The 27,954-nt window shown below is 41.9% G+C and overlaps 3 protein-coding genes, 3 long non-coding RNA genes and 1 pseudogene across 6 annotated transcripts; 4 read left to right on the plus strand and 3 right to left on the minus strand.

The window, feature by feature from the left end:
• Positions 1-2,247: 2,247 nt before the first annotated feature.
• Positions 2,248-3,532, minus strand: LOC130703528 (splicing factor 3B subunit 4-like). The gene is made up of 4 exons (XM_057524987.2): positions 3,393-3,532; positions 3,013-3,326; positions 2,905-2,949; positions 2,248-2,847 (listed from the first exon to the last, which is right to left on the minus strand). Exons 1-4 carry the CDS (start codon positions 3,424-3,426, stop codon positions 2,341-2,343), a joined length of 900 nt encoding a protein of 299 aa, XP_057380970.1. The 5' UTR covers positions 3,427-3,532; the 3' UTR covers positions 2,248-2,340.
• Positions 3,533-4,707: 1,175 nt separating this feature from the next.
• On the plus strand, positions 4,708-5,001 carry LOC130703537 (uncharacterized). Its single transcript, XR_009004694.2, has 2 exons — positions 4,708-4,816; positions 4,912-5,001. It is a non-coding gene; the product is annotated as an uncharacterized LOC130703537 (long non-coding RNA).
• Positions 5,002-6,891: 1,890 nt separating this feature from the next.
• On the minus strand, positions 6,892-8,148 carry LOC130703529 (D-aminoacyl-tRNA deacylase-like). Its single transcript, XM_057524988.2, has 4 exons — positions 8,003-8,148; positions 7,510-7,600; positions 7,128-7,363; positions 6,892-7,054 (listed from the first exon to the last, which is right to left on the minus strand). The coding sequence occupies exons 1-4, from the start codon at positions 8,043-8,045 to the stop codon at positions 6,933-6,935; spliced, it is 492 nt and encodes a 163-aa protein (XP_057380971.1). The 5' UTR covers positions 8,046-8,148; the 3' UTR covers positions 6,892-6,932.
• A 741-nt stretch (positions 8,149-8,889) lies between these two features.
• On the minus strand, positions 8,890-9,943 carry LOC130703504 (uncharacterized; annotated as a pseudogene).
• Positions 9,944-18,911: 8,968 nt separating this feature from the next.
• LOC130703535 (uncharacterized) lies at positions 18,912-19,841 on the plus strand. The gene is made up of 3 exons (XR_009004692.1): positions 18,912-19,157; positions 19,326-19,547; positions 19,662-19,841. It is a non-coding gene; the product is annotated as an uncharacterized LOC130703535 (long non-coding RNA).
• A 4,413-nt stretch (positions 19,842-24,254) lies between these two features.
• On the plus strand, positions 24,255-26,343 carry LOC130703534 (uncharacterized). The gene is made up of 3 exons (XR_009004691.2): positions 24,255-24,749; positions 25,590-26,098; positions 26,161-26,343. It is a non-coding gene; the product is annotated as an uncharacterized LOC130703534 (long non-coding RNA).
• A 4-nt stretch (positions 26,344-26,347) lies between these two features.
• LOC130703503 (uncharacterized) lies at positions 26,348-27,440 on the plus strand (the record flags this gene model as incomplete). The annotated part of the gene is made up of 3 exons (XM_057524957.2): positions 26,348-26,410; positions 26,483-26,701; positions 26,777-27,440. Coding segments are annotated over 3 exons (846 nt in total), but the record flags the coding sequence as incomplete, so codon positions are not given.
• Positions 27,441-27,954: the final 514 nt, after the last annotated feature.

Below are 27,954 nucleotides of genomic sequence, written 5' to 3' on the forward strand. Positions count from 1 at the left end.
CTGACTTCTGTTTCTAGTTTGTATTATTAACCGCTAGGTTCTCTAGTGGTCGCTGGCCCTTAATTTTGGCGCGGTTTATCATGTTGTCATGTTGATATAGTAGATCTCATGGACGTTCATCACAAAATTTATTATTTAAAGTCCCAAACTAAGCAGTATTTCTCAAATTAGTGTTTGAAAGGTAAAGTGCTTCGTAGTTGGATGTTCAACAGGCTACAAATTTAACAAAAAATTATGTCAATCAATCAATGATTTGTTGTTGGGTTTTTTTACGTCCTCATTTCTTCAATGAAAAAAAAATCAATGAAAATGAATTAATAAAGAATAAACTAGCATATTGTGAATGAATTCATTTCATTACTAGCCTTACCGACTAATACCGCTTAAACTGTGCGCCAAAACTGAAAGCCACACACCACTAGAGAACCTAGGGGGCAACGTATGTACTAGAAACAGGATTGGCAGTTATTTTCTCCCGCGCTTTGCTACCTCTCTTGATTAATCGTGGTCTTACTACTCCATGTTGACACCTCTATAAGAAAGCAACGCCCCGTCACTTTTTGCAAGCTCGATTTTAAGGGCTTCTTGGGGCAACATGGTCTCCGCGAGTCAATTCGACAGGCTGCTCGCGACGAACTATATACTACGTAGTACGTACTGTACGTACACATAATCGCGACTACCGTTTTCCTTTTGGACTATGTCTGCCGGCGCCACCAGGGCTTTGATTGGTTGTTTTGGTGGTTAAACCAGTTAAACAACGATGCGTGTAGCTCACGTCAATTGTTTTTATGGCAATGTTGTCTGCTTTGAATTTTTCCACGCGGAAATATGAAAAAAGAGCCCTAAAATTTTAAATCAAATGAAAACGGCAAATAAATGAAATTTGATTGATTTTTTTTCTTCTAGGTCTCGAGGTCCGACGAACATCGAGGTTTTCATGTCACGAACGAAATGTTAATGCTTACTTACTAAAAATAACACGAATTTTCATATATATTTTACAGATCATACTTTTTACAGTTAAGAAAGAAGCTATAACACTTAATGATTTAGTCATGGATGTTAAAGGCCATATTAAAATATTCAATAACGAGTATGGTGTGCTATCCAAAGCTTACTATTTTAAGAAATTAAAACGGGGAAAGAATTTGAACTTGGCGCGGTATGAAAATGACCGCTATTACGATTGTCAGAAACAGATTTATGGCTCCGATCAATTTTTTGGTCTTCATCGCCCAGAGATTGATTGGATCGCCAATCAAGATAAAAAAATTGATGAAACCTGAAATTGAAACCTAAATGTTCGGTGCATTTCCAAAATGGTTGGTTTGATGAAAATAGTACAATTTTCTCGGAATCAGCATTCAATTTTGGGTACATTTTGTGATTTTCATAAAATTTCAAAGAGCGTCAAATTTTGCAGATTTTTGAGGGAAAATTCCCACGACAATTCCCATATGAAAGCACGTCTTTTACATTTATTTCAAAAACTAAACATTTCATGTAAAAATAAAACGAATATTCGTGACTCATGTTGAATGTTGAATGCAAATCATGTATAATTAGTTTATTATTTGATATTTTTCGAAGGAAGCAACCAATAAATTTTAAAAAATGCAGGGAATAACTGTTAAATTATCGGCAACTCCTCCCTAGCTCTATTTTGAAAAAGTAAACAATTCATATATATATTTCCCAAAAATGGTTTTTTTTTTTTCAGAATAAATCGGTACTCTCCTTTTTGTGCATGATACTGCACATCGAACCGATTGAGCATGATAGTGTTGGTACTTCTACCGATCTCGGGTAGTCGGAGCCAAGCCCTGAATTGATTGACCCGTGAACCTAATACTTTCTTAGGGGACACGACTAGTAGAATAAACCTACAAAACTGTATGATACGGGGTTTCTCCCCGTACTGCCTAAGACTATTTCAGTATGGGCTTTGGATAGCATGATTTTCACGTCTATATTCAAATTGATTTTTCAATAAATATGTCCACTTGTTTAACATTATCGGGAGTCTGAAGCAGTTGCAGCGCAATCAGCACGTGGTATTTCAGAGAAGATTGTTTTGGGAATGGGTTTCACTCATTTGCCCTGCTTGATTATAAAACCGTCCGGCCAAAGAACTGAGCAAATTTCGGTTCTATAACTGAATCACCTTTGTAATTAACTTTAGTTATACTATTATCATCATTTCACCAGCCTACGTGCAATCTACAGCCATTACCAAGTCAGCAATTTGGAAATTCAAACGTGGAAAAGAAATGATGTATTATTTTCTTACAGCGTACGCCATTTGGTCGTACCCACACAATACATGAGTTAATAACGTTAAGCTGGAGGTGGTGGCATTGGCACAAATCCAGTAGATGGTGGCGGCGGTGGAGGCGCCCACGACGGAGGCGGTGGGATTGGAGGTGGAAGGGGAACAAAAGCCGAAGACGGAGGAGGCGGTGGTGGAGGTGCCCAGGAAGGTGGAGGTGGGGGTGGTGGTGGCATAGCCATCGACAGTCCCTGCAATGGAGGTGGCGGCGGTGGGGGCATCCCGGTGGCAATTCCCATGGAAGGCATTTGAGGAGGCATTGGAGGAGCATCAGCAAAAAGTTGATGTGGGCGATCCGTTTGCGCAAGAGGATTCTGTGCAGCTAATAGTCTTTCAGCAGCAGATCCATGGCGCTCACCTTTAGAATCTTTCTTAAAGGCATATGAAATTGTAATAGGTCTATTGCACAAATACTGCCCATTCATGGCTTCGATGGCTGCATCAGATGCATCGAAACTGGCAAAGTTGATGAAGGCAAAGCCCTTTGAATTCCCAGTAGTGGGATCACGCATAATCTAAATTTACAATGCATGAGAGACAAAGCGTTGATTTTCATAGCTTGATTGATTTACCTTTGGGGTTTGGAGGATGACACCAAACGCAGAAAAGGTGTCATACTGTTGAAAAAAAAACACAAGATTAAATTAAGAATGACTCAGAATAAAATAAAAAAATATTACCAAAAGCTTCTCATCAACTTCAGGGTCTAAATTTCCAATGAAAATATTTGCTCCTACATCCAAATTCTTCTGGTGTGCTGATGCTTTGTTTACTCGTATAGGCTTGCCATAGAGCTTAATCATATTCATGATTTTACATGCATAGTCTGCATCATCTTCACTTAGGAATTCTATAAATCCATATCCTTGGTGTAGCAATGTAATGCGATCCTTGGGCATATGAACATTAACCACGGGACCTCCCTGTACAAATAGTTCCCATAGGAGCGGCTCCGTCACTTTTTCATCCAAGCCACCGACATAAATCGTGGCATCTACAATTTTCAAATTTTACTCTCGAAACTATAGTAGAATGTGATCATAGCAGAAATAGTGGTTACCTTGGTTTCTTTCAGAAACTGGTCCTGCTGCCATAGCGTAAAAAGTGTTCGTGATTCTGTAGCATCTAATTTCTCAACTTTATGTTCTTCTGGATATCTACGCTTTGATCGGGTATTTCTTATTCATGGAGCGCGGAATGGTATGCCGTGGAACTTAGCGCGGAACTGGGCGGAGCCAAATGCAATTTTCCTCCACGGTTCACCCCAGAGAAGCAAGACCAGAGGCCTTTTCCAGGTTCCGTGCATTCTCTGGAAATACCCAGATTGCGCGGAAATTTCGTAGGAAAATCGTATTACCGATTCCTAGCAGAAGAGAAAACTTTCGTTTTTCATTGGTTCCTGATGGGTTTTTTTGTTTGTTTGTTTTTAATTGTTCAAAGTTTGACAGTTAATGTGAAATGTTACTACCTAACCGTCCAGTTTCCAATCTGGAAGAATTTAAGCGTTATTTCTAACGCTTAAATTCAACGACAGTATTTTTAAAAAACAATTTGTGAATTTACACTGTTAAAATAATCAATTAGTTTAGGATACTTATTAGTGAGGTGAACAACTGCTACGTAGACAAGCCCTTGCGGTCACGATTGGCAGTACGGTATACCAATCCAGACTTGCCGCGATCGCGATCAAAAATTGATCGCCGATCCGATCTCCGATCAAAAAATTGATCGCCGATCCGATCTTTTGAAAAAGATCGGAGATCGGATCGGCGATCCCAAAAAATTGATCGCGATCCGATCGTTTTTAGCGATCAAACTTTTCGCCATCTAGCTGTAGATTTTCAGCCGCAGGGTTCTATTTCACTGCTATTTATGCGAATGCCAATTGAAGGAAACTGTTTTCTGGTAATTCTGGTATTTTGCTTTCCCAAGAAATGCATATTGACCACCAGCTTCAAAAACATTCCAGCATCCAGCATCCAGGTAAATGAATCTGCAGTTAAATTGAAGCCACATACACTGCTTTGTCGTGTTAAGTAAAATAAGAAAGGAATCTTCTCCCAGTATGATGAAATTAGTTATTCTTTGGAAGAAAATGCAGCTAAGGAAAATCATCAACTTGTATTGCCTCAGAAAGTTATATCATTGTATTGTAAGGAACGACCCGTCGGCACCGTTTTTCCCCACACCGACCTTGGTTCCCACGGAGGGCCTTAACCTCCGAGAACCGGCCATCCCCTTTTCACACCTTCGTGTTAAATTTACACGGCAAAATTCCCTACCTTTTCCTAAGTGTTAACCAATTAGGACCTTCCACTTTCCTATAAAATGTTCCCCTGAAAAACCTATACAGTCAGTCAATTTTGTGAGTCGGAGCGAACCGGTACTCTGTATTAAGTGTGTGTGTTCAATAAAAACTTTGTTATACTTACACTTGTGTTGTGTCATGCCACCGCCAGTCGCCGCTTCTACCATGAGCCCACTGTAAGTACTCCTATCTATCTTTATTTTGTTTAGCTTGTTCCCCACTATTTGTGGCCAAGCTTTACAGTATTAATGGAAGTCCTGTTTTTCTACAGAAGCCAAAACATTAGGAGACGTACAACAGTTATTAATTCTTCGTAGCCGATTGGGAAATGGCTCAAATAAAACGTTGTTGAGAAATGAAACTCGAGATTCACTAGCGAGTCCCAGTTTTATTTATACGTTCTCTTCTCTTGACGTATTGCAAATCAGCTTGCAAAAAAATAAAATGCAGCTCGCATTTTATTATTAACAAACTACTCCGATCTGGATCTTAACGACGTGTTCCCTGGCAAACATTAGACAAATCCTACTAACTGTTTCCTTCCTAACGATGGCTACCGGCCATTATTATTTCTCCACGTGTGGATTGATCGAAAAACATTACGTATTGCCTTTCAGCTGACAAAAAAATGTTCCGTCAATGGAAACAATCAAATTGGTAGAAAGATGTTAACGGTGAGTAAGGCACACGAACCCCATCATCATTATTAGTATTCTACTTTTGCTCTGGCGAGATTAGTGTTTGCTTCTAGTTTACATTTGCTATTACAGCTGACGAAATGATGAATAGACGCGGCAAGATCAAACTGCAGTTGAACAAAACACATCTAGGGTTCATTGGTTTCGCTACGTTTAATTGGCTTATTCGATTACCGGTGCTGTCAAGCCAGGTACGAGTCTTTAGCTACTCCTTTTGCGATTTAGATTTCAGAAACGTAAATTTAGACTGCCTTACTGCCAAAAATTCCAATAACAAGTGTACGGTTTTTACATCCCTTAGCAAAACACCGTTGACAATCAAATGTTGAGTGGGATGGTTTTGTTTAGATTTTTTAAAATTGAGAGAAGTTGGCAAAAATAATTTATGTAAATTAAAATATTGTTGCTAACGTGAAAGTCAATACGAACATTTGATACAGATCCCAATGGACTGAGCTTGACTGCAAAGTTGCATGATGTTCAACACCAGTAGCATGACTCAGATGCCAGGGTCCATGTGATGCCAATTCTGCAATTCCTAGTACAGCTCTTACGTGGAAAGTAGTCGATTTTCTGATAAATGGAATAAATTGTTTAAACTAAAAAGCCCAATCTTTTATTTCTAAAGTTTTTGTTTTTCGATTACGCCATTCCAAGATCATTTTAATTTTTAGAAAATATTTAGATCGCAGAAAATTCGGTTACTTTCATCGTACGTCAAGAGCTGGCGGGAGTTCGCTTTTAAAAATGAGAGCCTTCAAAATTTAATTTTTTTTTATTTATGTAAAATTTATCTTTAAGTTAAATATTAATAGAAGTTTATGTTTACTTTTTTGGAGTAAAAATGATTTGTGTAAATTAAGCGTACGCATGTTTATTTTTCGACTTAACTTCTCGTGATCTACTTTTTAATTTATCACTGAAATATAATTTAACCGTGTATGCTGTATATATTCATATAATATTATTAATTTCTAATTAGTATTGTTGTGCTGCCGTTGGCAATTTTTAAACGCTCTAGTTCTACATGTTCATGAAAAGTTGGCATATTTCGCGATTTGCCACGCCTTACCTCTAGTTGGCCAAAGCCGAAATCACGTGACCATTAGACTTTGTTACCAAAATTATCCCTTAGGTACCACCGAAGGGCATTAGCGTCTGCTTTTAGCTTTTTGAAAGTGTTAATATGTGTCGCTGATGGCAGCACGTTGGAAGACGCTGGATAACGGTACGGTACGACGCTTATGCTGATATAGGTTGGTATGACAGGGAAAAACACTGTGTAAACAGTGGACGAGACATGAGTATTGCCGTTTCGTTCCTCGCTTGAAAAGGGCTGAAGGGCAAAGAGCAGACGCGCTACGGCCTATTAGAATTACCCCAGGAAAACAAGACAACCAAACAAACCGCAGAAAAACCCCAATAATATAACGCAAGACTGCGCCCTAATCATACACCATAATTCTTTTCTTTACGTGAGCTTGTTTTGTTATTTTTTTTACATATTTCATTTACTTCAGGGATTTCAAATCATTGTCAATTCAAACGCAATTCAGAAGCTCACGGAATACGGGACGATTTCAAAGAATCAAGATCAGTCCGCTTTCACTTGAGATGGCAGAGTATTGCTAGAGGATTTGTGATTTGAATCAATTTCCAAGGTTACCGGACCGTCATTTTCCAACATTACACACATATGTGCTCCAAAAACACCATCTACATTATGAACACAAAGCAATTTAAACATTTCTACAATAAAAGTTACAATGTTTTTGGCATGCCAATCTACCTTTAATCAATGAAGGATTATAACTGGTCTGTAAAATTGACAATAGCCGGCCATAGAGAACTTTTGACTCTTTTGAGCTCATAGCTTGGCGAAAATCTGGCTTGTTCCCCTTTAGCTTGTGATACAATGTAAACTGACTAACACATAAAATCTCAAGATTGAGATCAGCTGTGCTTTTAGCCCATCTCTTTTGATTTTCATCCTCAAAGAGACGTATATTTAAAATTTTTCTTGCTCTGCAAAATATAGAATAGAAAAACATTAGCTGAGAAGTACATGTATAGATGCTTGCCTATTATAATCAAAGTTAATTTCAGTATTATTTGAATCCTCCAAAACCTAATAACAAAATATATTAGAAAATAAATATAGTTATAATTACATGTATTCTGCATCCTCCTCTGTGTCAGTAACAGCGAGCCCAACAAATACAAGCACACCTTTCTGTATGGAGCTGGCTTCAATTCCATCTACTATTTCACATATAAAAGGAATGAAAACCTTTATGGATAAAGAGAGGACTATTTTACAACTTGCTACCACATTTGGCCTTAATAAAATTTTTTGCTCAAAAACTTAAGTCACACAACTCTCTGTGTTTGCCAACAAAGAGAAATCTATTTCCCAATTCCGAAGTTACTATGCTATATCCGTATTCGGCTTTCGTCCAGCTTGCTTTACCGTTGAAATTATTTTTGACGACTTTACCGGTTATCAATATCGTAGCAGACGGCGAATAACACCTTGCTTTCCTTATTTAAACACGGTGACACAAGGATTCAAAATGTAGTACCTTACCGGCACATGGTTTTTCTGAGTATAATGCTGCAAAATATAAAATAGCAAGAAAAACAAAAGGAAAAATGAAATTTTACCAACTACTTTAGCATTCAGTACTCGTTGCAATATAGCTTTCATCGGACGTAGTTTCAGCAAGTATGGGCACGAAGTATGATCAGCTGCTTGTCACTGTTGATTTTCTGTTCTTCTGGATATCTACGCTGTGATCGGATATTTGTTATTCTTGGAGCGCGGAATGGTATGTCGTGGAACTTAGCGCGGAAATGTACGGAGCCAAATGCATTTTGGTTTAAGAATGCTTAATGCAATGCATTAAAAGAGCATTAATTATTCAAACTTTGACTGTTAATGTTAAATGTTATTACCCAAGTTTCCAATCTAGAAGAATTTAACTCGTTAGAAATTGTAAGTTCAACTACATTATTTGTTTAAAACAACTTGTGAATTAACACAGTTAAAATAACCAATTATTTTAGGATACTTGTCAACGAGTTGAACAACTGCTCCGTGGACAAGCCGTTGCAGTCACGATTGACAACATGGTATAACAAGTCATTTGCATAGGATTATTTCAGGTGGACGAACAAATGAGAAGACGGAACTTCGAGCTGATAGGACAGCGACGTGGGTTCCTATTGTCTCAGATCCGAGATCATACTGAACATCACAGTAGCTCTGATTGGTGGAAGCTTTGCTGAAATGCCTCAATGCTGTTCTTCCGCCTCGGCTGGTCGTCTGGAAGTCCATCCTCAAACGGAATGTCAATCCGCATCCCGCCCATTGCCTACCAGTCATAACCTGATAAGGTAACGAGCGTTGGCCCACTAAAGTGTTGAACTGGAAATCGTTCATTCTCCAAACACTAGGTGCTAATTCAGGTAAAATTTGATTCTACCCACCTAAAAAAACAATTCAAGTGGATTTAAATAAATTTTTTTAAATTAGTAAATGTCTTAGCTCTTTAACTGAAACCAGACGGATTGCGCAAATCTCTTCTTTTCTCTTCTCGTAGGGTAGCTGTGGCATCGGTGTCCAATTCATCTTCTCCGATGCTGAATAATTTAGCCGTTTCTTGACTCGATTTCTGAACAAATTCTCGTGACACTTCCACAATAACGTTGTACTTCTTCGCCATCCAGGTGGCCGTGATGCTGAACGAGCTCGGCCGCCGGCCGCGTAATTTAATTTGTTTTTTATTCCTTGCGTTGGTAACTATCAACAAAATTTGAAAGATAGTGATTTTGACAAATATGTTGACATTATCATATAGAAAAAATTTTACTGCTGCTTTTGGTATCCTATTTAAGTCAATAATGGTGTTGACCGTAAAGGCGAGCAAATATTCGTAATTTGGTGTTCATAATGGCTTCAAAATTCCCTGCATGGCAAATGTTATTCTTTATGGTAGCCTATTCTTGAAACATTACAGAATAAAGTTTAAATAATACACTAACACTGAATGGAATGTAGTAGGTTTCTCCATTTGCTTGTCATGAAAACCTTTTCAAAACTACTTTGATCAAGTATTTGACATGGGCATAGCCAAATTTTTTCACCATCCCAGTTTGAAATGGATGGAATTTTGTACAGAAGCACATGGAAATTGATGAACCCCATTGACAGGTTCGAATCTTTCTCTACCTGTAAGTAAACAATTCATGTGTAGAAGATAATTGAAGTGTTTTACATTATTGATAACATTTCTTATTACTAAATTGGCACCTTCATTGTTAATTAGAGGAATTTTCAGGTCTAGATAAATATCTTCAGCTGAATAGTACTTCTTGCTACTTAATTCATTGAAACAGAATTTTGCATTGCCTTGACACCCAGGTATATTCCTACCAAAGTTAAAAGAACTGTAATAATGAATGAAATTTCAAATGATATAATTCAAAACCTTTCAGTATTTTGTTGTTGATATTTGAGATGGGAACTACTTCAGACACTTCTTCTCTATGGAAATGAATTCCAGCAGGAACGTCTAATTCTACCATGAGACTATCTATACCCATAATGCAAGCTATAGAAGTGTAGTGTTCTGGGCTGTCGACAGGTGGCAAGTTGAGATGGAGAAGAGAGACCGGTGTGTATCGGGCGGGTAGTGAGGGACGAGGCTAGAGACAGTGTGGTTGTCTCAGTTAGCTGTGCAATACACAGAAGTTTATCCAGCAACATCGTGGTACGTTTAATTACAAAACCTTTCGGACTATTACACTGGCGACGAAGACGAGTCTAAGTAACCTTTCACGTGAGCAATAAAATGCAAGCGGCTGCATTGCCCTCTTACGAGGCATTCTCCATCAGCCTGGACAAAACCACGCTAAGCGCACGCTGGGTTGAATGGATTGAAGGTTTCACTGACCTACTGAATATCCTGGGCTACACTGACGATGGGAAAAAAGTATCAGCTCTCAACTACTACGGTGGAGGTGAGCTAAAGAAACTGGTCAAAACTCTCAAGGTAAATCCTCAACCTGCGGTAGCCGCTGACCCTGCTCAGAACCAAGCCGCAGTCGCTGCAGAGTCGCTGTTTGATGCAACGGTTCGGACGATCTCGGCTCATTTTTGCCCAAATGACCACCAGATCTACAACACGTATGTGTTTCGTCAAGCGAAACAGGCAACCGACGAGTCATTAGATGGATTCCACATGCGGTTGACTATGCTCGCGTTGGGCTGTGGCTTCACAGATGTTGATCGGGAAATCCTGATTCAGATCATTACGGGCTGCTCAGACCGTAAGATACGAGAAATTGGTCTTTCTAAACCAGGCCTGTCTCTGTCTGACCTCCTTCATCGTGGCCGCACGTTAGAGCTAACCAAGGTTCAAGCCACCAATATAGAGGACCGCTCAACGGAGGCAGTTATAGACGGGCCCAATGAGTTGAAAGTCTACAAGGTTGGTCAACGTGGCACTGGGACATCGAAGCGTGGTGAGCAGTTCGGGCGGAAAAACGCAGGTCCACGGAATGTTTGTCAGTATTGTGCAAAAGATGACCATGAAAAACTATCTGATTGTCCGGCGAGAGGCAAAGAGTGCTCGTACTGCGGAAAGCCCAATCATTTTGCTGCGGCATGCTACACTAAACAAAAAGAGAAGAAGGGTCATTCTCGCAGAAACAAAAGTAGTGGCTCAAACGGTGGTCTGAAAAAAGACGTGCGTCAAGTAACTTTCAGTGCGACAGAAACAGACTCTGGGTCAGACAGCTCGGTCAGTCGGTTAGTCTTCAAAACAGCTGGTGGCAAGGACTTGTTTCCGTCCGTCTCCCTAATACTCTGCAGCCGCAAGATAAATTTCATCGTGGACACGGCTGCCGGACTAACTATCGTCAATTACCGAATGTACAAACAACTTGGTTCCCCTGCCCTTACCACTGTTAACAGACGTGTGTTTGGGTATGACTCTGTGTGTCCCATCACCCTGCTTGGGAAGTTTAAGTGTGAAGTGCGTGTTGCAAAAAGCTCCCGGTCGTGCTCAGTTGTGATACATGTTGTCCGCTCAACAACGGAACCATGCATTCTGGGATATGAAGCTGCAATGAAGCTTGGTTGCTTCAAGATGGCTGCATTTGTTGAAAACTCAACAGTTTTCAAAATAGGAAGCCCGTCGCTGTCAATTGGGAAGTACAAAGACGTGCAGGTGAAGCTACACATTGACCCGTCAGTCAAACCCATAGCACAGCCCCATAGAAGAATACCGTATCACCTACATGGCGCAGTAGAGGCGGAAGTTACACGCCTGTTAGAGAATGACGTCATTGAAAAAGCGGTGGGCCCAACGCCGTGGATCTCACCCATCCATATGACTCCGAAGAGGGATGAATGGAGGATGGTGGTTGACATGCGTTTAGCCAACAAGGCTATCCAGAGAGAACGCCATGTCATGCCGACCATAAGTGACATCATCTCAGATGTTGCAGGCTCCTGTTTCTTCTCAAATATAGATCTAGTGTCGGCGTACAACCAAGTTGAGCTAGCTCCTGAGTCCCGACACATCACAACGTTTTCAACCCACATAGGGTTGTTCAGATACAAACGGCTTTTCTTTGGCGTCTCAGCTGCAGCGGAAGTTTTCCACAACCTCATCCGAGAAACACTTAAAGACATTCCAGGCGTTGTTAACCTCAGTGACGATGTTTTAATCCATGGTCGGACAAAAGAAGAACATGACCGTAGATATGCTGCGGTACGTCGTGTCTTCCAAGACAAAGGTCTCACGATCAATGAGAAAAAGGGCAAATTCTGCCAAACACGAGTTAAGTTTGCCGGTATCATCATCGGTGCTGATGGAGTAGAGATTGATCCGGCCAAGCGTCAAGCAGTGCTGGAAGCAGGCCGCCCACAGTCCATGTCAGAAGTAAGGAGCTTTCTAGGCCTAACTACGTACTGCTCCAGATTTTTCTCGCGGCGTGCAGATCTGTCTGCACCTCTTCGCCAACTCACCTCCAGAAAAGAGTTCGTCTGGTCTGAAGAGTGCGAAAGAGCTTTTCAAGACCTCAAGTCTGCAATCGCAAACCCAAGGAAACTGTCGTACTTCAGATCGGACCGCCCAACGGAAGTCATCGTGGATGCAAGCCCAATTGGTTTAGGTGCCATCCTTACTCAACTTGACTCTCATGGCGGCCGACATGTGATTGCCTTTGCTAGTAAAGCCCTAACCCCAACTGAGTCACGTTACTCTCAACTTGAACGAGAAGCCCTGGCCATTGTATGGGGCTGTGAGCAGTTCAAAATATACCTCTTAGGAGCACCTTTCACAGTTCTTACCGATCATAAACCGTTGGTACCATTGTTCACGAACCCATCTGCCAAGCTGTCTGCGAGACTCGAACGGTGGATGATGCGACGGCAACAGTTCGATATGCAAGTGACTATCGCTGGGAAAGACAATGCAGCCGACTACCTGTCGAGGCACCCACCCCAATCACTAACTGGAGACGCAAGAGCCACGAAAGCTGCGGAGTTGTATGTCCGAAGGATTAGTAGCTCGAGTTCCCTAACAGCGATCCCAGAACACACGTTTGCGGAGGAAACCCGTAAAGACAAAGAGCTGCAGCTGGTTGTGAACGCTCTAACTAAGAATTTGTGGCACACCTTGCCAAAACAGGTGCAAGCCTCCTACAATCTCGTCAAGCAGGAACTCACAACGACTTCTGATGGCATACTTCTTCGAGGTCTACGGATTGTGGTGCCAAAGTCACTTCAAGAACGTGTTGTCCAACTTGCACACCTTGGGCATCAAGGCATCGATCGCAGTAAGAGGCTACTAAGGTCTAAAGTGTGGTTCCCTGGAATGAATGCGGCCGTGGAAAACTTAGTGAACGCATGCTTTCCATGCCAAGCGGTGACGGCGAAAGCATCAAGAGAACCATTGCAAATGTCAACACTACCAGATCACCCGTGGCAAGCAGCATCGGTTGATTTCTACACCACGTCCAGCGGTGGGGAAATCCTGGTCCTCATTGACGATTTCTCCAGGTTCCCAGTAGTTGGTCATGTACGAAGTACGAGCGCAACTCACGTACTCCCCACGCTTCAAGCAACGTTTGCAATGTTTGGGAATCCTGAGACGATCCGCTCGGATAACGGCCCTCCTTTCAACAGTCAAAAGTTCGAGGAGTTTTGCAAAGATCGAGGGATTCATCATCGGAAAATCACACCCCAATGGCCGGAAGCAAATGGCCTAGTTGAGCGCTTCATGAGGACGCTCAGTAAGGTAATTCGAACTGCAGCAATAGAAAAGAAAGACTGGAAAGTAGAAGTGGAGACGTTCTTAGCAAACTATCGACTAACTCCTCACCCAGCAACCGGTGTCTCGCCCGCTGACCTTATGTTTCGCCACTCACCTCGGCAGCTGCTTCCAGAACTCAAGCGTAGGGACGCGCTTTACAAGTCAAAACTAAAGGCATACGCAGACTCACGAAGGAATGTATGCGTCTCTGGTCTGAAAACGGGGGATAAAGTCCTACTAAAGAGGCCCACCAAGCTACTCAACAAGGCAGAGAGCCGTTATGAGCTGGAACCGTACCGAGTAGTCCGCGTCAAAGGATCGTGCATCACGGCAGTTAACTCAAAGTTGACAGTGTGCCGAAACAGCAGCTACTTCAAGAAGATGTCATCCAATGTCCCGCACCTGCGTAGCAGCCAGCTGTCTACTACCAAGCCGACGCGGCAACAGACCGAACGATCCAGGATACTTACTGGCAGCTCCGTCGCTCACGTATCACCCCAAGGACCAACTATGCTTGCTCAAACACCAAATCCAGCCGACTCATCTCTAACACTGGGTCGAGCGGGGCCTGTCTCCCCCCAGCAGTCATCTAGGCCCCCGAGTTGTATGCAAAATGCACACCCCCAGTCAGAGATGGCAACAGAAGTGGTCGTACCTAATGACTCAGACAGAGTGGAAGGTTCTAGCGAACTCGAAGAACCAGGCAGCCCACTCGTGGCTGCTCAACAACCAGGGATGGCAGCTGAAACTACTACTCCGGACAGCCCAAGCAGTGGAGTTGCCTTTCATGGATTTGAGATGTCAGAGCGCGCACAAACAGCGGGAGCAGAAAGAAATCCTGTCGTGATGAGATCAGGCCGTACGAGTAGGCGACCGGGTTATCTGACTCAAGACTTTTTGTAAGAGGAATGCGAAGGGAAATTAAAACTCAGGAAAATGATGGTTATGTGTGTAATCCCCTTGTGAACGTGTTGTATCTCCTTCTCTTTCTCCACATGTCCGTCTCGATTTCTGTTTCGATCTCATTGCTGTCGCCATACTCAATCTGTCACACTCAGTGTCCTTAATCTGTCCTGTGTTAGTTTTGAAGGGATGTAGTGTTCTGGGCTGTCGACAGGTGGCAAGTTGAGATGGAGAAGAGAGACCGGTGTGTATCGGGCGGGTAGTGAGGGACGAGGCTAGAGACAGTGTGGTTGTCTCAGTTAGCTGTGCAATACACAGAAGTTTATCCAGCAACATCGTGGTACGTTTAATTACAAAACCTTTCGGACTATTACATAGAAGCATACTACAAATCATTGCACGCCAGCTTTACGCACATTTTTTTTTTACACAAACAACATATTTGTGGAACCTTCTAACGAAGGTTCAGTGACAACTACCAGTTGGCGTCCGTACTTTAAATGACAACAGCTGGTCGTAAGTTTTATAAATAAAAATAAAAAGCGCCAGTTTCGGCTGCTGGATGAATAGTTTAAATATCTATGGCTGATCATCTCATTTAATTCAAAAATTTTATTTCCGTAATTAGTTTTCAATAGTTGTTTGCCTGATTTAAAAGACTTTGGCATAACAGGTATATTTCACAGATGAAATGAGACTGATCGCAAAAGCTAGATTCTGGGCAGCCTAAATCTAAACGGCACTAATCCATAAAAAAATACCTCAGCAAAACGTATGAATCCCGTTCCTTCAGTTTTCTAGGGCTAAATTTACCTCGTGAGACGCAGCAGCAGCATTGAATAAATGACAAGAGTGAATACATGAGTGTTTAAAGTTGGGAGAGGGCAGTGATGATGACCTTTTACATGTGGGCTGGATTTATCTTACTTTAGTCAAGTTGCGTCGATGCGGCCGTGAGCGTTCGGGGACTTAAGCCACTACGTAATCGGTGTTTGAATTTTGTTTGTTAATTGTTTTCACACTGCTGTGTTTCTTTAATATTTTAAAATAGAAATTTTCTTAATTCCTTTTTGCATGTTGATAAACATTCGCTAGGAATCATGTTTATGGTATAACGCTTCCAAGTGAATACAAAGGGCTACTCAAACAATAAAAAAAAAAGGCGCAAGTCTCTCCAGTGATTCCTTCAGCCGAACGTCTTTTGCAATGGCTTATTTTAGGGACTCTCTTCCGAACCTTTCAATCTCGAAGCACTTTTTTCTTTCCGCAGAATAAAGAAATATTGAACAAAATTGAAAATTTTCCGTTATTCAACAGGTTACTATACAATGCGAAGTTAACTTACAAGGAAAAGGAACAATAGATACACTTACACTTGTAGCACTTGCACATAAAATTCCTAATGATACATAAATGCACGTTGCATTGCAGAATTTCATTTTAAAAACTCAAATGTAATAAGGCCTTGCCTTTGTTAATGTATAACTAGTGACTAAGAGATAAGTGTTAAAAACTGGAAAATGAAAGGTATAAGACAGGATTCTTTAAGCCTTATTAATCTGCCAATAAGAATTTCCATAAGGCCTTTGCTAAAGTGAAAAGATGCGTCATATAGGCGTAACTTTGAACATAAACCCGATTCACCAGGCCACGCTTCTTTTGTACACACGTCGTACAACGGAAAAGAAACTGAATAGCGAATGGTTAACGTGGACATGTTAGTGTATGGACCATCTCGTTTGACTTGATGCTTCAATTTGGGAACAATTGCGATAAACGAATAAATATGATGGATGCAAGAACAATAGGCGTATCAAAAGCTGACATCAAATTTCACCATTCAGCTTTAAAATGCATGGCTAACTAATAGTATTTCTGTGCTTCTTCAATGTAGCAGCACGGGCCATGCCCGTGCTCCTTTCTTGGCCCGTAGGCCGAGGCGGAAGTTAGAAAAAAAAAACTAAAAAACTATGTGACTTGATCACTAGTTCCTCAAGTGATCAACTTCCTCAGTTCATCACTAGTTCCTCAAGTGATCAAGTCACATAGTTTTTTTTCTTACCTTTTTTTAAGACCAATCCTGTCAGGACGTTGGCACTAATCTTGTAGAATGCGGTCCCAGCATTGGAGGAATGTCAGTGGTTTGGAGATCCGTGTGGTAGGTGCATGCTGACGTAATCTTATTACGTCGGGGTACCCATTGAGCGGCGCACGAAACGCGGTCTACCGACAACCCCAGTGCTACTGAATTTTTTTTGTAACACCACATGCACATGCTACCACTCCAACCACTGACTGCACCAATCCATCTCCGCCTCCATTTCCGCCATTCCCATACCTGCAACTAGAGAAGCATTCATTAGTAACAGTTATACACGCAGTAACGGCGCTAGCGAACCATCACCGTTACCAAACACAAATTGTTTTATCAAGTGTTTTATACTGTACCATATCACTTGTAAAACGGCTGCAGCTCTTTATGGCTCAATCTGACGTTTAATGTTCAATTTAGTAAACAAAATAAACTCAATTGGCAATTTTAACAAATGAACTGTATTCTTTACTTCTTTTAGTATCTTTCGAATAAAATTCTTTTAAGATAGAAAAACAATTACACGCGGAAAAAACCACAATAAAAAAATCGTATGCTCTAATCACGGATCGTGAACGGAAAGTGTCCCGCCGGAAAACCGGAATGCTTCTATTCGGTCGTCATTAGGTGGCGCGTGACTAGCACGCTTAGCTAAACCTTTTCATTCATTTCTTCCTTTGTTGCGATCTCCAATTTCAGCATTTTTGCTTCGTTGCGGGTTTCCATTTCCACAGATTAGAATTTCCTTAAGGTGACCTGGGATTTGAATTTCCTTAAGGTGACCTGGGTAAGGCAGGTGAAAAATGTCAATTGAAAGTTCTCTCATTTTTTAGTTGAAATTCATTTTGTTAGCATTAGAGATAAGACGAACTCTTCTTTCCTCGCCCCTAAAGCGTTAAATTACAAAACAATAGTGAGGAGTATCCAGAAAATGCTGTCATTTTAGTTGAGGGAGTTTATTTGGATTCACAGAATGCCGGCTTTGTTGTTAACATAAGGCAACTAATTTTCATCATCCTTTAACCGTCTTGGTTCTTTCTTCTATTAAATTTTAACATTTGTTTTCACATTAATTAGAAATTTTTATTCTAGTTTTATATGCTGTCAACCAAATTTTGTTTCTTACAGCAAATCATACATGGAAATAAATTGTCATCTCAGTTTTCAGCATCCCTCATCAAACTAAAAGAATATGGGAGATTGCTGTCTAGTTCTGACATTGCAAAGTGAGATTATTTAAAATTTGATTTAGTTATCTTAAAATTATTCATCAAAATTCAGTTTAGAGAAATCCTTCAGACCCTAAAAGATTCTGATGTTTTCAATTTTTTATCCTGAAAAACGTAGCTTTTCGTCTGTTAAACCACAGTTCATTTAGAGTTACCTGTAAAATTTTATAAAATTCATAATTGTCTTCCATAACTTTGTAGGTGGATGCTTTGAATCTGCTAAATCCAAGAACACCACTGCATGTTTAAAAGCAGAAAAATGTGGGAAAATGTTTGTTGCTGCAAGGTCGTTTAAAAAGCTTTTGAAGTTTGAAGGTATGTTTTTCTGTGGTTTTCAGTATTTGAAGATACCTCTCTGGTGAACTATTTAATCAGTTCACAACAACTTGGAGGTTTTTCCTCAGTATACCGTACACCAACAGTTAAATTGGCGCTTCAGCGATCTGCCTACTTGCGTCATCACACTCCTTTGACGGTGGGACATTTTCATGAGAAAAAAGGTGTAGTACAATGGAGTTGCCAGAGGTATGTCTAAGCAGATGAGTATTTTGAAAATATTTGATGCATCTGTTCTTGTTCTAGATGGAAAGATGAGTTAGGAAAAAACCAATTACTTGTTATGACTTACCTGGTTTTCCTTGAGGTTATCCTGAAAGACTTCCTTGAAACGAGCAACTTTAATTTGTTAATATTGGCTGACTGCCGTAACGTTGTGAATGATGAAGCTTGTGTAACGAAGCCAAATAGACATCTTCAACATATACTTCTTCTTCACATCTTTATTAATCATCAAGGGTGAACATATTAATTGCACCACAACATACGCAGCGCGGCTGACCTAGATGAACACCTGCAAGCTGATTCACGCAGACGATACGTCACCAATATCACGCCATATTGAACGCGTCTTTTGATTGGTTAACCGCATGAAGCCTACAAGCTCCTCCCAATCACGCCACTTTACAAGATGCAAAGTTTCTTGGTTAACCCAGCATCTGAGGAAGATCAGACTGGAACTTGTAGCCGATTCGAGTAGTTGCACGAAAGCATTTCTCTTACTTTATTAATGTTATTGTGCTTGAAGTTGTGCCTTTTACTTAACATTTATTCGCAGAGTCAGTCCAGTAAAATTGTTTAGACTTTATTCGCGGCGATTCGATTGTCTAGTTCCATTTATTTTGAACTATTGTTTGTGTATCGCTCTCGTGGAAGTTGCGTATCACGTTCGCTTCGTGTCGTTTTTCTTCTCGTTCCCTATACGTGTGATCACGGTAAGACCCAATTATATTTGTTTCTTTTAACTTGTTTCTTGAATGTTTCTTCTTCTTCTTTGTTCTTTGTCTTCTTAACTCTTATGTCTTTGCTTATAATAAACACATACATCATTGTGGGTAAACGCCTCGAGTTCAATTTACATTTTATTGTCTGAATCCGTAAAGTCCATCATCCCACACGGGAAGATTCTTTACACTTGGAAAAAAAACAAATATTGGCTTTATATGAAAAGTCAGCCAACAGTCTACATCCAAGAATCCTAGGATTGACTGCATCAATTGTGACTAACATATGCAAGCCAATAGAACTATTCCAATTGACAACTATTGGGGAAAACAAATTGCAGTCAGCTATTTACTTTCAAACAATGTTTTATCAGCATTACGGTGAGGAACCATAAGCATTAAAATTTTTATTTCTACTCTCATCTATTTAAATGATTGATTTAATATATTGTTACGTTGGCAATATCCGATTCGCCACTACGGCGGCGACAACAGCGCTAGGACGGAAATCCCGCCCCAATTATGGCCGTCCATTGGAGCACCACCTTCGTCGCCGGATATAAAAGGGGCGACTTTGCACACCTGTGTGGCTTTTTGATTAATTGGTTAGGGCAGTTAGTTGCAGTTGTGTCATTAAACCCTTTTGGTAAAATACACATTATCTTTTAATCTGAAGCACAACGTCTCTATCTTGGTTCAAGATCCATATCCGTGACATGGTGGAGATGCAGGGTACCACCTGTTAGGCTGAGTAAGGTAAGCGCAATTGTTGTTCTTTTCGCACGAGTCTTGGGGAGTTTTTGAATAAGGGACTTGGAGGCAGGTGCTGTTTAGGGGTCCTTGGGAAGTGTGACCGGCCGGCTAGAAAGTGCCTTAAATTGCCGTGGTACAGGACCACAGACCTGGCCAATTTCCTTGATTCGCTGTTAGGTTGAGACCCGTCCGAGTAAGTTGTGAAAAGCGCGTAGTAAAAGCCCGACAGGCCTACCAATTGGGTGGGAGAGAGAGACGTAGCTCGGTGGATGAGTGTGGATCCGCCTAGGCAGAGCAGGCGTTTACGAGGGTTAGCCGCGTTCCCGATAAGCGAGGAAGGACCACGAAGCGCTGGTTTTGACGGAAGTCAGGCGGAATCCCTAAAGAGAGTTACAGAAGTAGGGGCACAGGCTGCCCAAGCGATCGGCCATACCATTCCGAGAAGAGGAATCGTATCACTGAACCCGATCGGAGAATCGAACGGGAGGACAAATTCCTCTTGTAGGTATCGGAAGCTTGTGCAGGAAGCAAGATCGAGAGATAGTGGGGTAGGAGAACAAACGTGTATTGACCCGAGCGAGGGAAGTGATAAGGGATTAGACGATTTTTCGGGAGCTTTACCGCTCGTTGTAGCACCAACGCTTGAAATGGCCCAGCGTGCTGGAATTGGAGGAAACGATGGACCTCCCGCCCGTGTACCAGCTCAGGCAGAAGGAGCCGCTCAGCGTGCACCGGCTCATCCATCGCAGTATCGTGAAGCACCAGTCTTCCGCGGAGGACCAGACGACGATGCCACTGAATGGATGGAACGGTTCGAGAGTACCGCAAATTTCAATGGATGGGGTGCCGCTGAGAAAGCGGAATACTTTGGGCTGTTCTTGGAAGGTACAGCAAAGGATTGGCTAGCTTGTCAATCAGGACAGGTGGTCTGGGACGATGTTGCTCCGGATGAAGCCGAACCCGATTTTTAGAAACATTTCGATCGGAAGATTTCGACCGTTATCATAAAGCTAGGCTACGTAATCGGAAGCAGGAAGCTTCGGAAACAGTCGTAGGATATTTCTATAACGTGCTCAGTCAGTGCCGTAAATTGAACCCTATGATGCCTGAAGCGAAGAAAGTAGATTATCTTTTGCGTGGGCTTAATCAGCCTTTGAAGCGAGAAATGACAATTAGACAGCCCCGGACGACAGATGAATTTTTGAGAGCGCTAAAAATTTATACTAGGGCATACGAGGATTCAGAGAAACCGAATCAGGCAGTTAATTTTATGGGACAAGCGAAGGATCCTATTCCAGCCAAGCGTGTAACGTATGCTGACTATGAAGAAAGGCGAACTCCGTTGAAACAAGAAGCGTACGAGTACGACGCAAAGCGAGACGGCACGCGCCAAGGGTCCCATGACGAGTTAAAAGACCTGATACGCAATATGGCAGCTCGGATAGAAGAGCTGGAACGAGGCACTAAACAATTACGCTTGGGAAGGGGAGGGGAGAAACCTTAACCTTTTCGAACAGCAGACGGTAAATCAATCTGCTACCGATGTGAACGACCCGGTCATATTGCTCGTTTTTGCGAGACCAATCTGAGTAATACGAGACCACGATCAGCAACACCCGATCGGGAAGGAAGGGAGGATGAAAGGAGATCAAATGGACGTGATGTGGACCGGCGAGGACGTGAGAACTCAAGGCAAGATGGAAGCCGAGGTGGGGGAAGAAACAGAAGTCGGGAACGTTCGGGTTATAACAGGGACGATAGTAGGAAAAGTCGTAGCCCTAGAAGGACATCTAGATCATCAATGGATCGAGATGGGGATCAAATGGCGGTGGGAATGATTTCACTCGAAGAAAAAAGGAAAATGGATGGTGAGCCCGAGGAGGCTAAAAATGGAGAAGAAGGAACTGGCTATGGGATGGAATCGCTCGGAGAAAAACAGAAAAAGAATTACAGGGCTATGGAAGGTAAAAATGGAGAGGGAGAAAATGTACCGATTTATTTGACCTACTCTCCCCGGCTCATATTCGAAGAAGTAAACTGTAAGGGATTGGCCGTCAAGGCAGTTATTGATACCGGAGCAGTAATTTCAGTTTCTTCGCCGAGCCTACAAGAAAAGCTAAAAGCACCGTTGGTGGAATGGGAGGGACCGGCCATTATTATGGTAAATGGTCAGAGTACTCAGCCTCTTGGTGCCATTCAGTTGGAAATTGAACATCGGGGCCACAAGGCCAGTGGGAAAATCATTCTCTTGAAAATGCAAGGAATAGAACTACTGTTAGGGAATGATTTCGTAAGCCAGTTTGAGCGTTTGGTTGTTCAGTACAAGAAGACGGGGGCAGTGGCATCCCTAGGCGAATTACCAGTGAATGTAATTAACGAGCAGATAATGTCGCCACCGAAGTTGGTAGCCAAGATAGGAAGGATGCTTCCACCGAGAACCTTCGCTCTAGTGGAAGTAGAGCTTACCGTGCAAGAGAAAAACGTTTGGATGGTAGAGCCTTCGGACAATTTAGCACGAGTCAAAGGCATTACCACGGGGAAGGTACTAGTGTCCAGTGACTCCCCACAAAACCGAGTGTTTGTTGTGAACCTAACACACCAGAGAGCCTATCTCCGAGAAGGGACCGTTTTAGGACAAATGGAAAAAATCGAACCCGTTATCGTGACAATAGACGAGGGAGAGAAGAAGGGCAAAAAGGATGTAGACGAGGAGAACCCGGCCGTGTTGGCACTCAGTCAAGGAAAGTTAGCTCCATCCAGCGTCATCCCTATTCCCAGGGAGACATTCAGGGCTCGGATTGCCGAAGGCTTGCCACCCCCAGAAACAGAGAGATTGATTGACCTGTTGGAAGAGTATCAGTCATGTTTCGCGTTGGCCGATAGTGAGCTGGGAGTTTGCCGTGTGGCACAGCACCGAATTAACACGGGCGATACGCCGCCGGTTCACCAGCCTCCGTACAAGAGCGCTTGGAAGGAACGGGCTATTGTACAGCGGCAGGTCGACGAGATGCTAGAGAAAGGTGTCATCGAGCCTTCCACCAGCCCTTGGGCATTACCAGTTGTCTTAGTAAAAAAGAAAGATGGGAATTGGAGATTCTGCGTGGACTATCGGAAACTAAATGCTGTTTCCGTACAAGACGTTTACCCGCTGCCTCGGATTGAGGAGACCCTAGCCAGGATGGGGGACGCTTGCATCTTTTCAACTATGGATTTAGAAAGTGGATACTGGCAAGTACCCATGGACGACGCGGACAAAGTCAAAACAGCATTTATCACGCCCGACGGGCTCTATCAATTTTTGGTAATGCCATTTGGTTTAGCTTCCGCTCCCGGAACATTCCAACGGATGATGGACCTGGTATTAGCCGGGCTCCGATGGACGCTCTGCCTCGTCTACCTAGACGATATCATCATCTACGCGGGTGATACGAAAGAACATCTAATACGACTCCGGCAGGTACTGAATGCCTTACACAAAGCTGGATTAAAGATAAAACTAGTGAAGTGTCAATTTGCAGCCCGCGAAGTGAAAGCTTTAGGGCACGTAATCAACGGGGAAGGCATACGCCCAGACCCGGAAAAACTAAAGGCAATTGAAAAATTTCCGTCTCCGTGTTCTTTACTTAAGCCCGCTGACCAACTAAAATGTGTTAGGAGCTTTATAGGACTTTTGCTCATACTACAGGCGATTCATTGCGCAGTTTGCGCATACTGCTAAACCCTTAACCGACATGTTTAAAAAAGGGGCATGCTTTGTATGGGAAGAACCCCAAGAAGAAAGCTTCAATTTACTAAAACAAGCGCTGATCAGGGCCGTTACGTTAGACTATCCGGATTTTTCCAAGCCTTTCGAGATCCATCCTGACGCATGTGATTACGGTCTTGGAGCAGTATTATTACAACGTATCGATAACGTGGAAAGACCCCTCGCATACGCAAGCCGTCTTTTGACAAAAGGCGAAAACAATTACTCTATCACGGAAAAAGAATGCCTTGCGATGGTCTGGGCGGTGAAGAACTCACCCAATGGCGATGTCACGGATATGGATCTTGAACCAAGATAGAGACGTTGTGTTTCAGATTAAAAGATAATGTGTATTTTACCAAAAGGGTTTAATGACACAACTGCAACTAACTGCCCTAAACAATTAATCAAAAAGCCACACAGGTATGCAAAGTCGCCCCTTTTATATCCGGCGACGAAGGTGGTGCTCCAATGGACGGCCATAATTGGGGCGGGATTTCCGTTCTAGCGCTGTTGTCGCCGCCGTAGTGGCGAATCGGATATTGCCAACGTAACAATATGCATTCAACACACCCTAAAGAATTAGTGTGTGAAATATCCTCAAAGCCTGAAGCCACTCGGCTCGAGCTAGAAATAATGGATCGCGTTTAGTGGTTGAATAGTTATCTTCGAGCTCATCGGCACGATCCCAACAAATATTAGTAGTAGAGAAGTTTAGCCACCTTAATGTTCTTCGCCTTTTGGACATACTCCGTATTTATCGACCGCCAATAACTTCAAAATTGCCCGGAAACAACGATCCATCCGAGCAATTAGATTCCACCGTAATAGTTGATGCCGACGGTCTCGCTGATCAAGTTCAAAAATTGTCCACGGAAAGATTAAAGCCCGTAGAGTTACCTGAAAATGGCTTGTCCTTTGTGCGTCGGCCAACAACTCAATCGGGTCACGTCAGTCGTCATAGGCGTCCTGATTTCCCTGGTCGTCATTACCGAATTTCGAGAAGACGCTTATCAGCTATGTGGAATGATTTTCACTGAGAGGCTTACGTACCTCAGCCAAACTACTCTTATCAGCTGTTAAAGGTAATCAAAAGATGATGTTACATTACCCGTACGAAACGGTAAGCTTGCGTTTTGGCGATGCCAAAATCCTAGCTTCATCAAGCTTCCCCGTCGCTAGCTTGCAGATATCAAGCTAGGGATACGTCTAGGTTAGCTTGAGTTTTGGGGGTGGCTTCGGCGCCTTAAAATTAAACTAGCGCAAGCTGTGAATTCGCAGGCTTGCCTTTTAGCTTACAAAAATGAAGCTACTGAAATAAGTGAAAGCTAGAAAAATGGTAGTTAGGAAAATTTATATTATTTAGCATAAGAAATGCTTAAAACAAGCATGAGTTATAATAGGACTTTAATCTCAAATAATAAATTTTCTTTAAAAAAATTAAGAAATCATACTTAAGTTTGAAAATAAAAAACATTTAGCATAATTGGTGTACTTATTTTTGAGGGAACGAAAGTTGAACTTAATTTCGACTTTATCTTTATGTTTTTTTCAATTCTGTTTGTGATCTATTGTCGAAAAAATTCTAAGTATTTTTCTAGATTCTTATTGTATTGTTCGGAAATATAATTATAGAATGTATAGAAAGGTCCAGTGGATAGAACATCCGACTGCGGTGCGGGAGACTCGAGTTCGATCCCAGCCAGGGGCTTCCTTTTTTCGCTTTGCCTAATCTAAGCTAGCGACGCGCGGGCCTAGGTTAGCTTGAATTTCCAAGCTTAAATCGTAAAAAATTTAAGCTTGGAATCGTTAGCTTGGAGGGGTTTGGAGCGGTCGCAATCTAAGCTAACTCAAGGCTTGGGTAAGCTTAACGTTTTGTACGGGTATCCTTGTTGGATTAAATACCTTAATTTACTGTTGTCTAGGATGCAAGTCGAGGCGACCCTTATTTAGCGTATCTAACCCACTGTATACCGTTGATCGGATTGAAGGCATGGCCGTTAAGGAAATAGAAAGTGAAGATCGGGAAGCAAGAAGACGTTATGAAACGTTTTCATAGTGGCGATTGTAATACTCTCGTAGCCACGAGCGTTCTAGAGGATGGTATTGACGTTCCAGCGTGCCACCTGGTTATTCGGCACGATTTGCCACAACCTTACCGTGCGTATGTTCATTCAAAGGCTCGAGCGCGCGCTAAAAAATCAAATGATTTTCTGGTGGTCGAGAAGGAACGCATGGATAAATTTCTGGTGAATCTCTCTGACTTGCATGCCACTGAACAAATTCTGCTAAGTAAGGGTGGCTATCACAACTCTTTGGCCTAGGTCGTCATTCACAGTGAAGATATGCTCAATAATATTGAGAAACGGTACACTTCTGGTGACGCTTCAAAATCTTATGCGTCTTTACAAAACGCCATCTCCATCATTAACAGGTATAACGCAAATGGGTTTAAATAAAAACGACTGTAATTTTCAGAAAGATAAATATTTTTAGATATTGCGCAAAGTTGCCCAGTGATTGTTTCACTCGCCTTATTCCTGTTTGGAAAATACGAACAGTTAAGCGAGAATACGTTGACCCATCTGTATGGGACACATGGTGCGAACTATTTCAGAAAAGCGATGCAGCAGAGAAAAGCGCTTGGATGTAGCGTATGTTTGCTCATTACAACTACCAATAAATTCTGCTCTGCGGTAGTAGTATATTCCACCTGATTTTCAGCACGTTACACATTTTGGCTAAAGTATTTTGGTTTTTCCATAACACAAGTTTTGAATATTTAAGTAGTGACGTTTTCTTTATATTCATCTTTTAGTTATCAATCGACTGCTCAATCCATGATGTCATCAACAACTTGAGTCGTATTATTGCTGATGTTGTTGGGCACGTTGTGAGAGCGTTGATGGCCCTAAAATGTCTGAGCAGCAAGCATCTGGACACAGCTACATTGGAACACTGGAACGCCTTACTATATAAATTCTATGAAATCGCGCAAACTGAAAAAAATATTCTCTATTTGGAAGCTGCTTTAATTGTATTCATCTTTAAAAGAGCCTTGATATCACAGGGACTAAATATTTCTTTCTTTTTTTTTTTTTGATAATTTTAGAGCGCCCTCATAGATGTGTTGCGGTGCAAGATGAGATTGCTTGATCAAATTACAGATACGGATGATCTCGTGGCAGAACAAATGTGGAATGAGGGATCGGAAATCTACCATGTAACCAGTGACTTATTGGGATCAGCGGTACACCGGATAGGCCATTTTTCTCCGTCGCTTTGTCGGCAAGTTCAGCGAGGCCGTTCAGATAAAGTTGGCAATTCGTGCAATGAGCTGTACTGGACTTTGAAGACACTTCATAAGCCTTTACTTCAATCGAAATGGCGCTACAACCTTTACGAAGAACCACATTCAAAAGCAAAAACGACTGATTTCATGGATGTCTTCGATTATTCTGAACGGAACCATCTGCGGATGGCCAACATCACTTTTCGCGTGAGAAACTGGAAACAACGTCCAATGCACTTGCTTAAGAAAAAGGTGCCACAATGCCCTAGTGCGTCCTTCTCAAACTTTGCCGTTTTAGCCAGTTCCAAGTTCAAATGTATTTCAAAGTGTTATGTCGTCAACTCAACGTTGCTTTTCAACTGTCCGGTTCATTTGATTTTGTAAAATATGTGGAAATTTAACATTCAACCAAGCTGTTATATAGGCATCAACAACAACAAAAATCACAAAATTTATAGGAGTTAACATGTCTTAAATGTATCTTGAAATGATAATGATCTTTGTAAAACGATAGAAAATAATACAAATAACATTTGGGAATAATGCATTTAATGTAAACAAACAACCACTGTTGTTTACTTATCATTAAATATCCTTGCCATCAAATAACCGTACGTTGAGGAATAATTACATATAGGATCCACAGGGGAAAAAATGGGTTCCCTCCTCGGGAACCCTACTTACCTTATGGGATGTTACCTTAGTGGACTTACCTGTGTGGGTCTTATATAGCCTTCAATGTAATGTGGCTTGCGTATAGCAGGCATGACCCCAGGGGTATGGGGGACATTCACGGCTCAATACGCCGTGACACCTTCATTGGCCGTGGATGGCGCCACTAGTTCCATCCACCCCAACGCTTGGTGTTACAGGCATCTCCTTTATACAGGTAGTTATCACCCGTAATTTCGCTGCTGCACGTTGCCGCTTTTCAACCATTTTGTTGCTTTAAAATGAGCAATTAACTAAAAATCGATAAAACAAATAATGAACTATAT

Source organism: Daphnia carinata, chromosome 7 (genome assembly GCF_022539665.2).
Source record: "Daphnia carinata strain CSIRO-1 chromosome 7, CSIRO_AGI_Dcar_HiC_V3, whole genome shotgun sequence".
Classification (NCBI taxonomy): Eukaryota; Metazoa; Arthropoda; class Branchiopoda; order Diplostraca; family Daphniidae; genus Daphnia; species Daphnia carinata.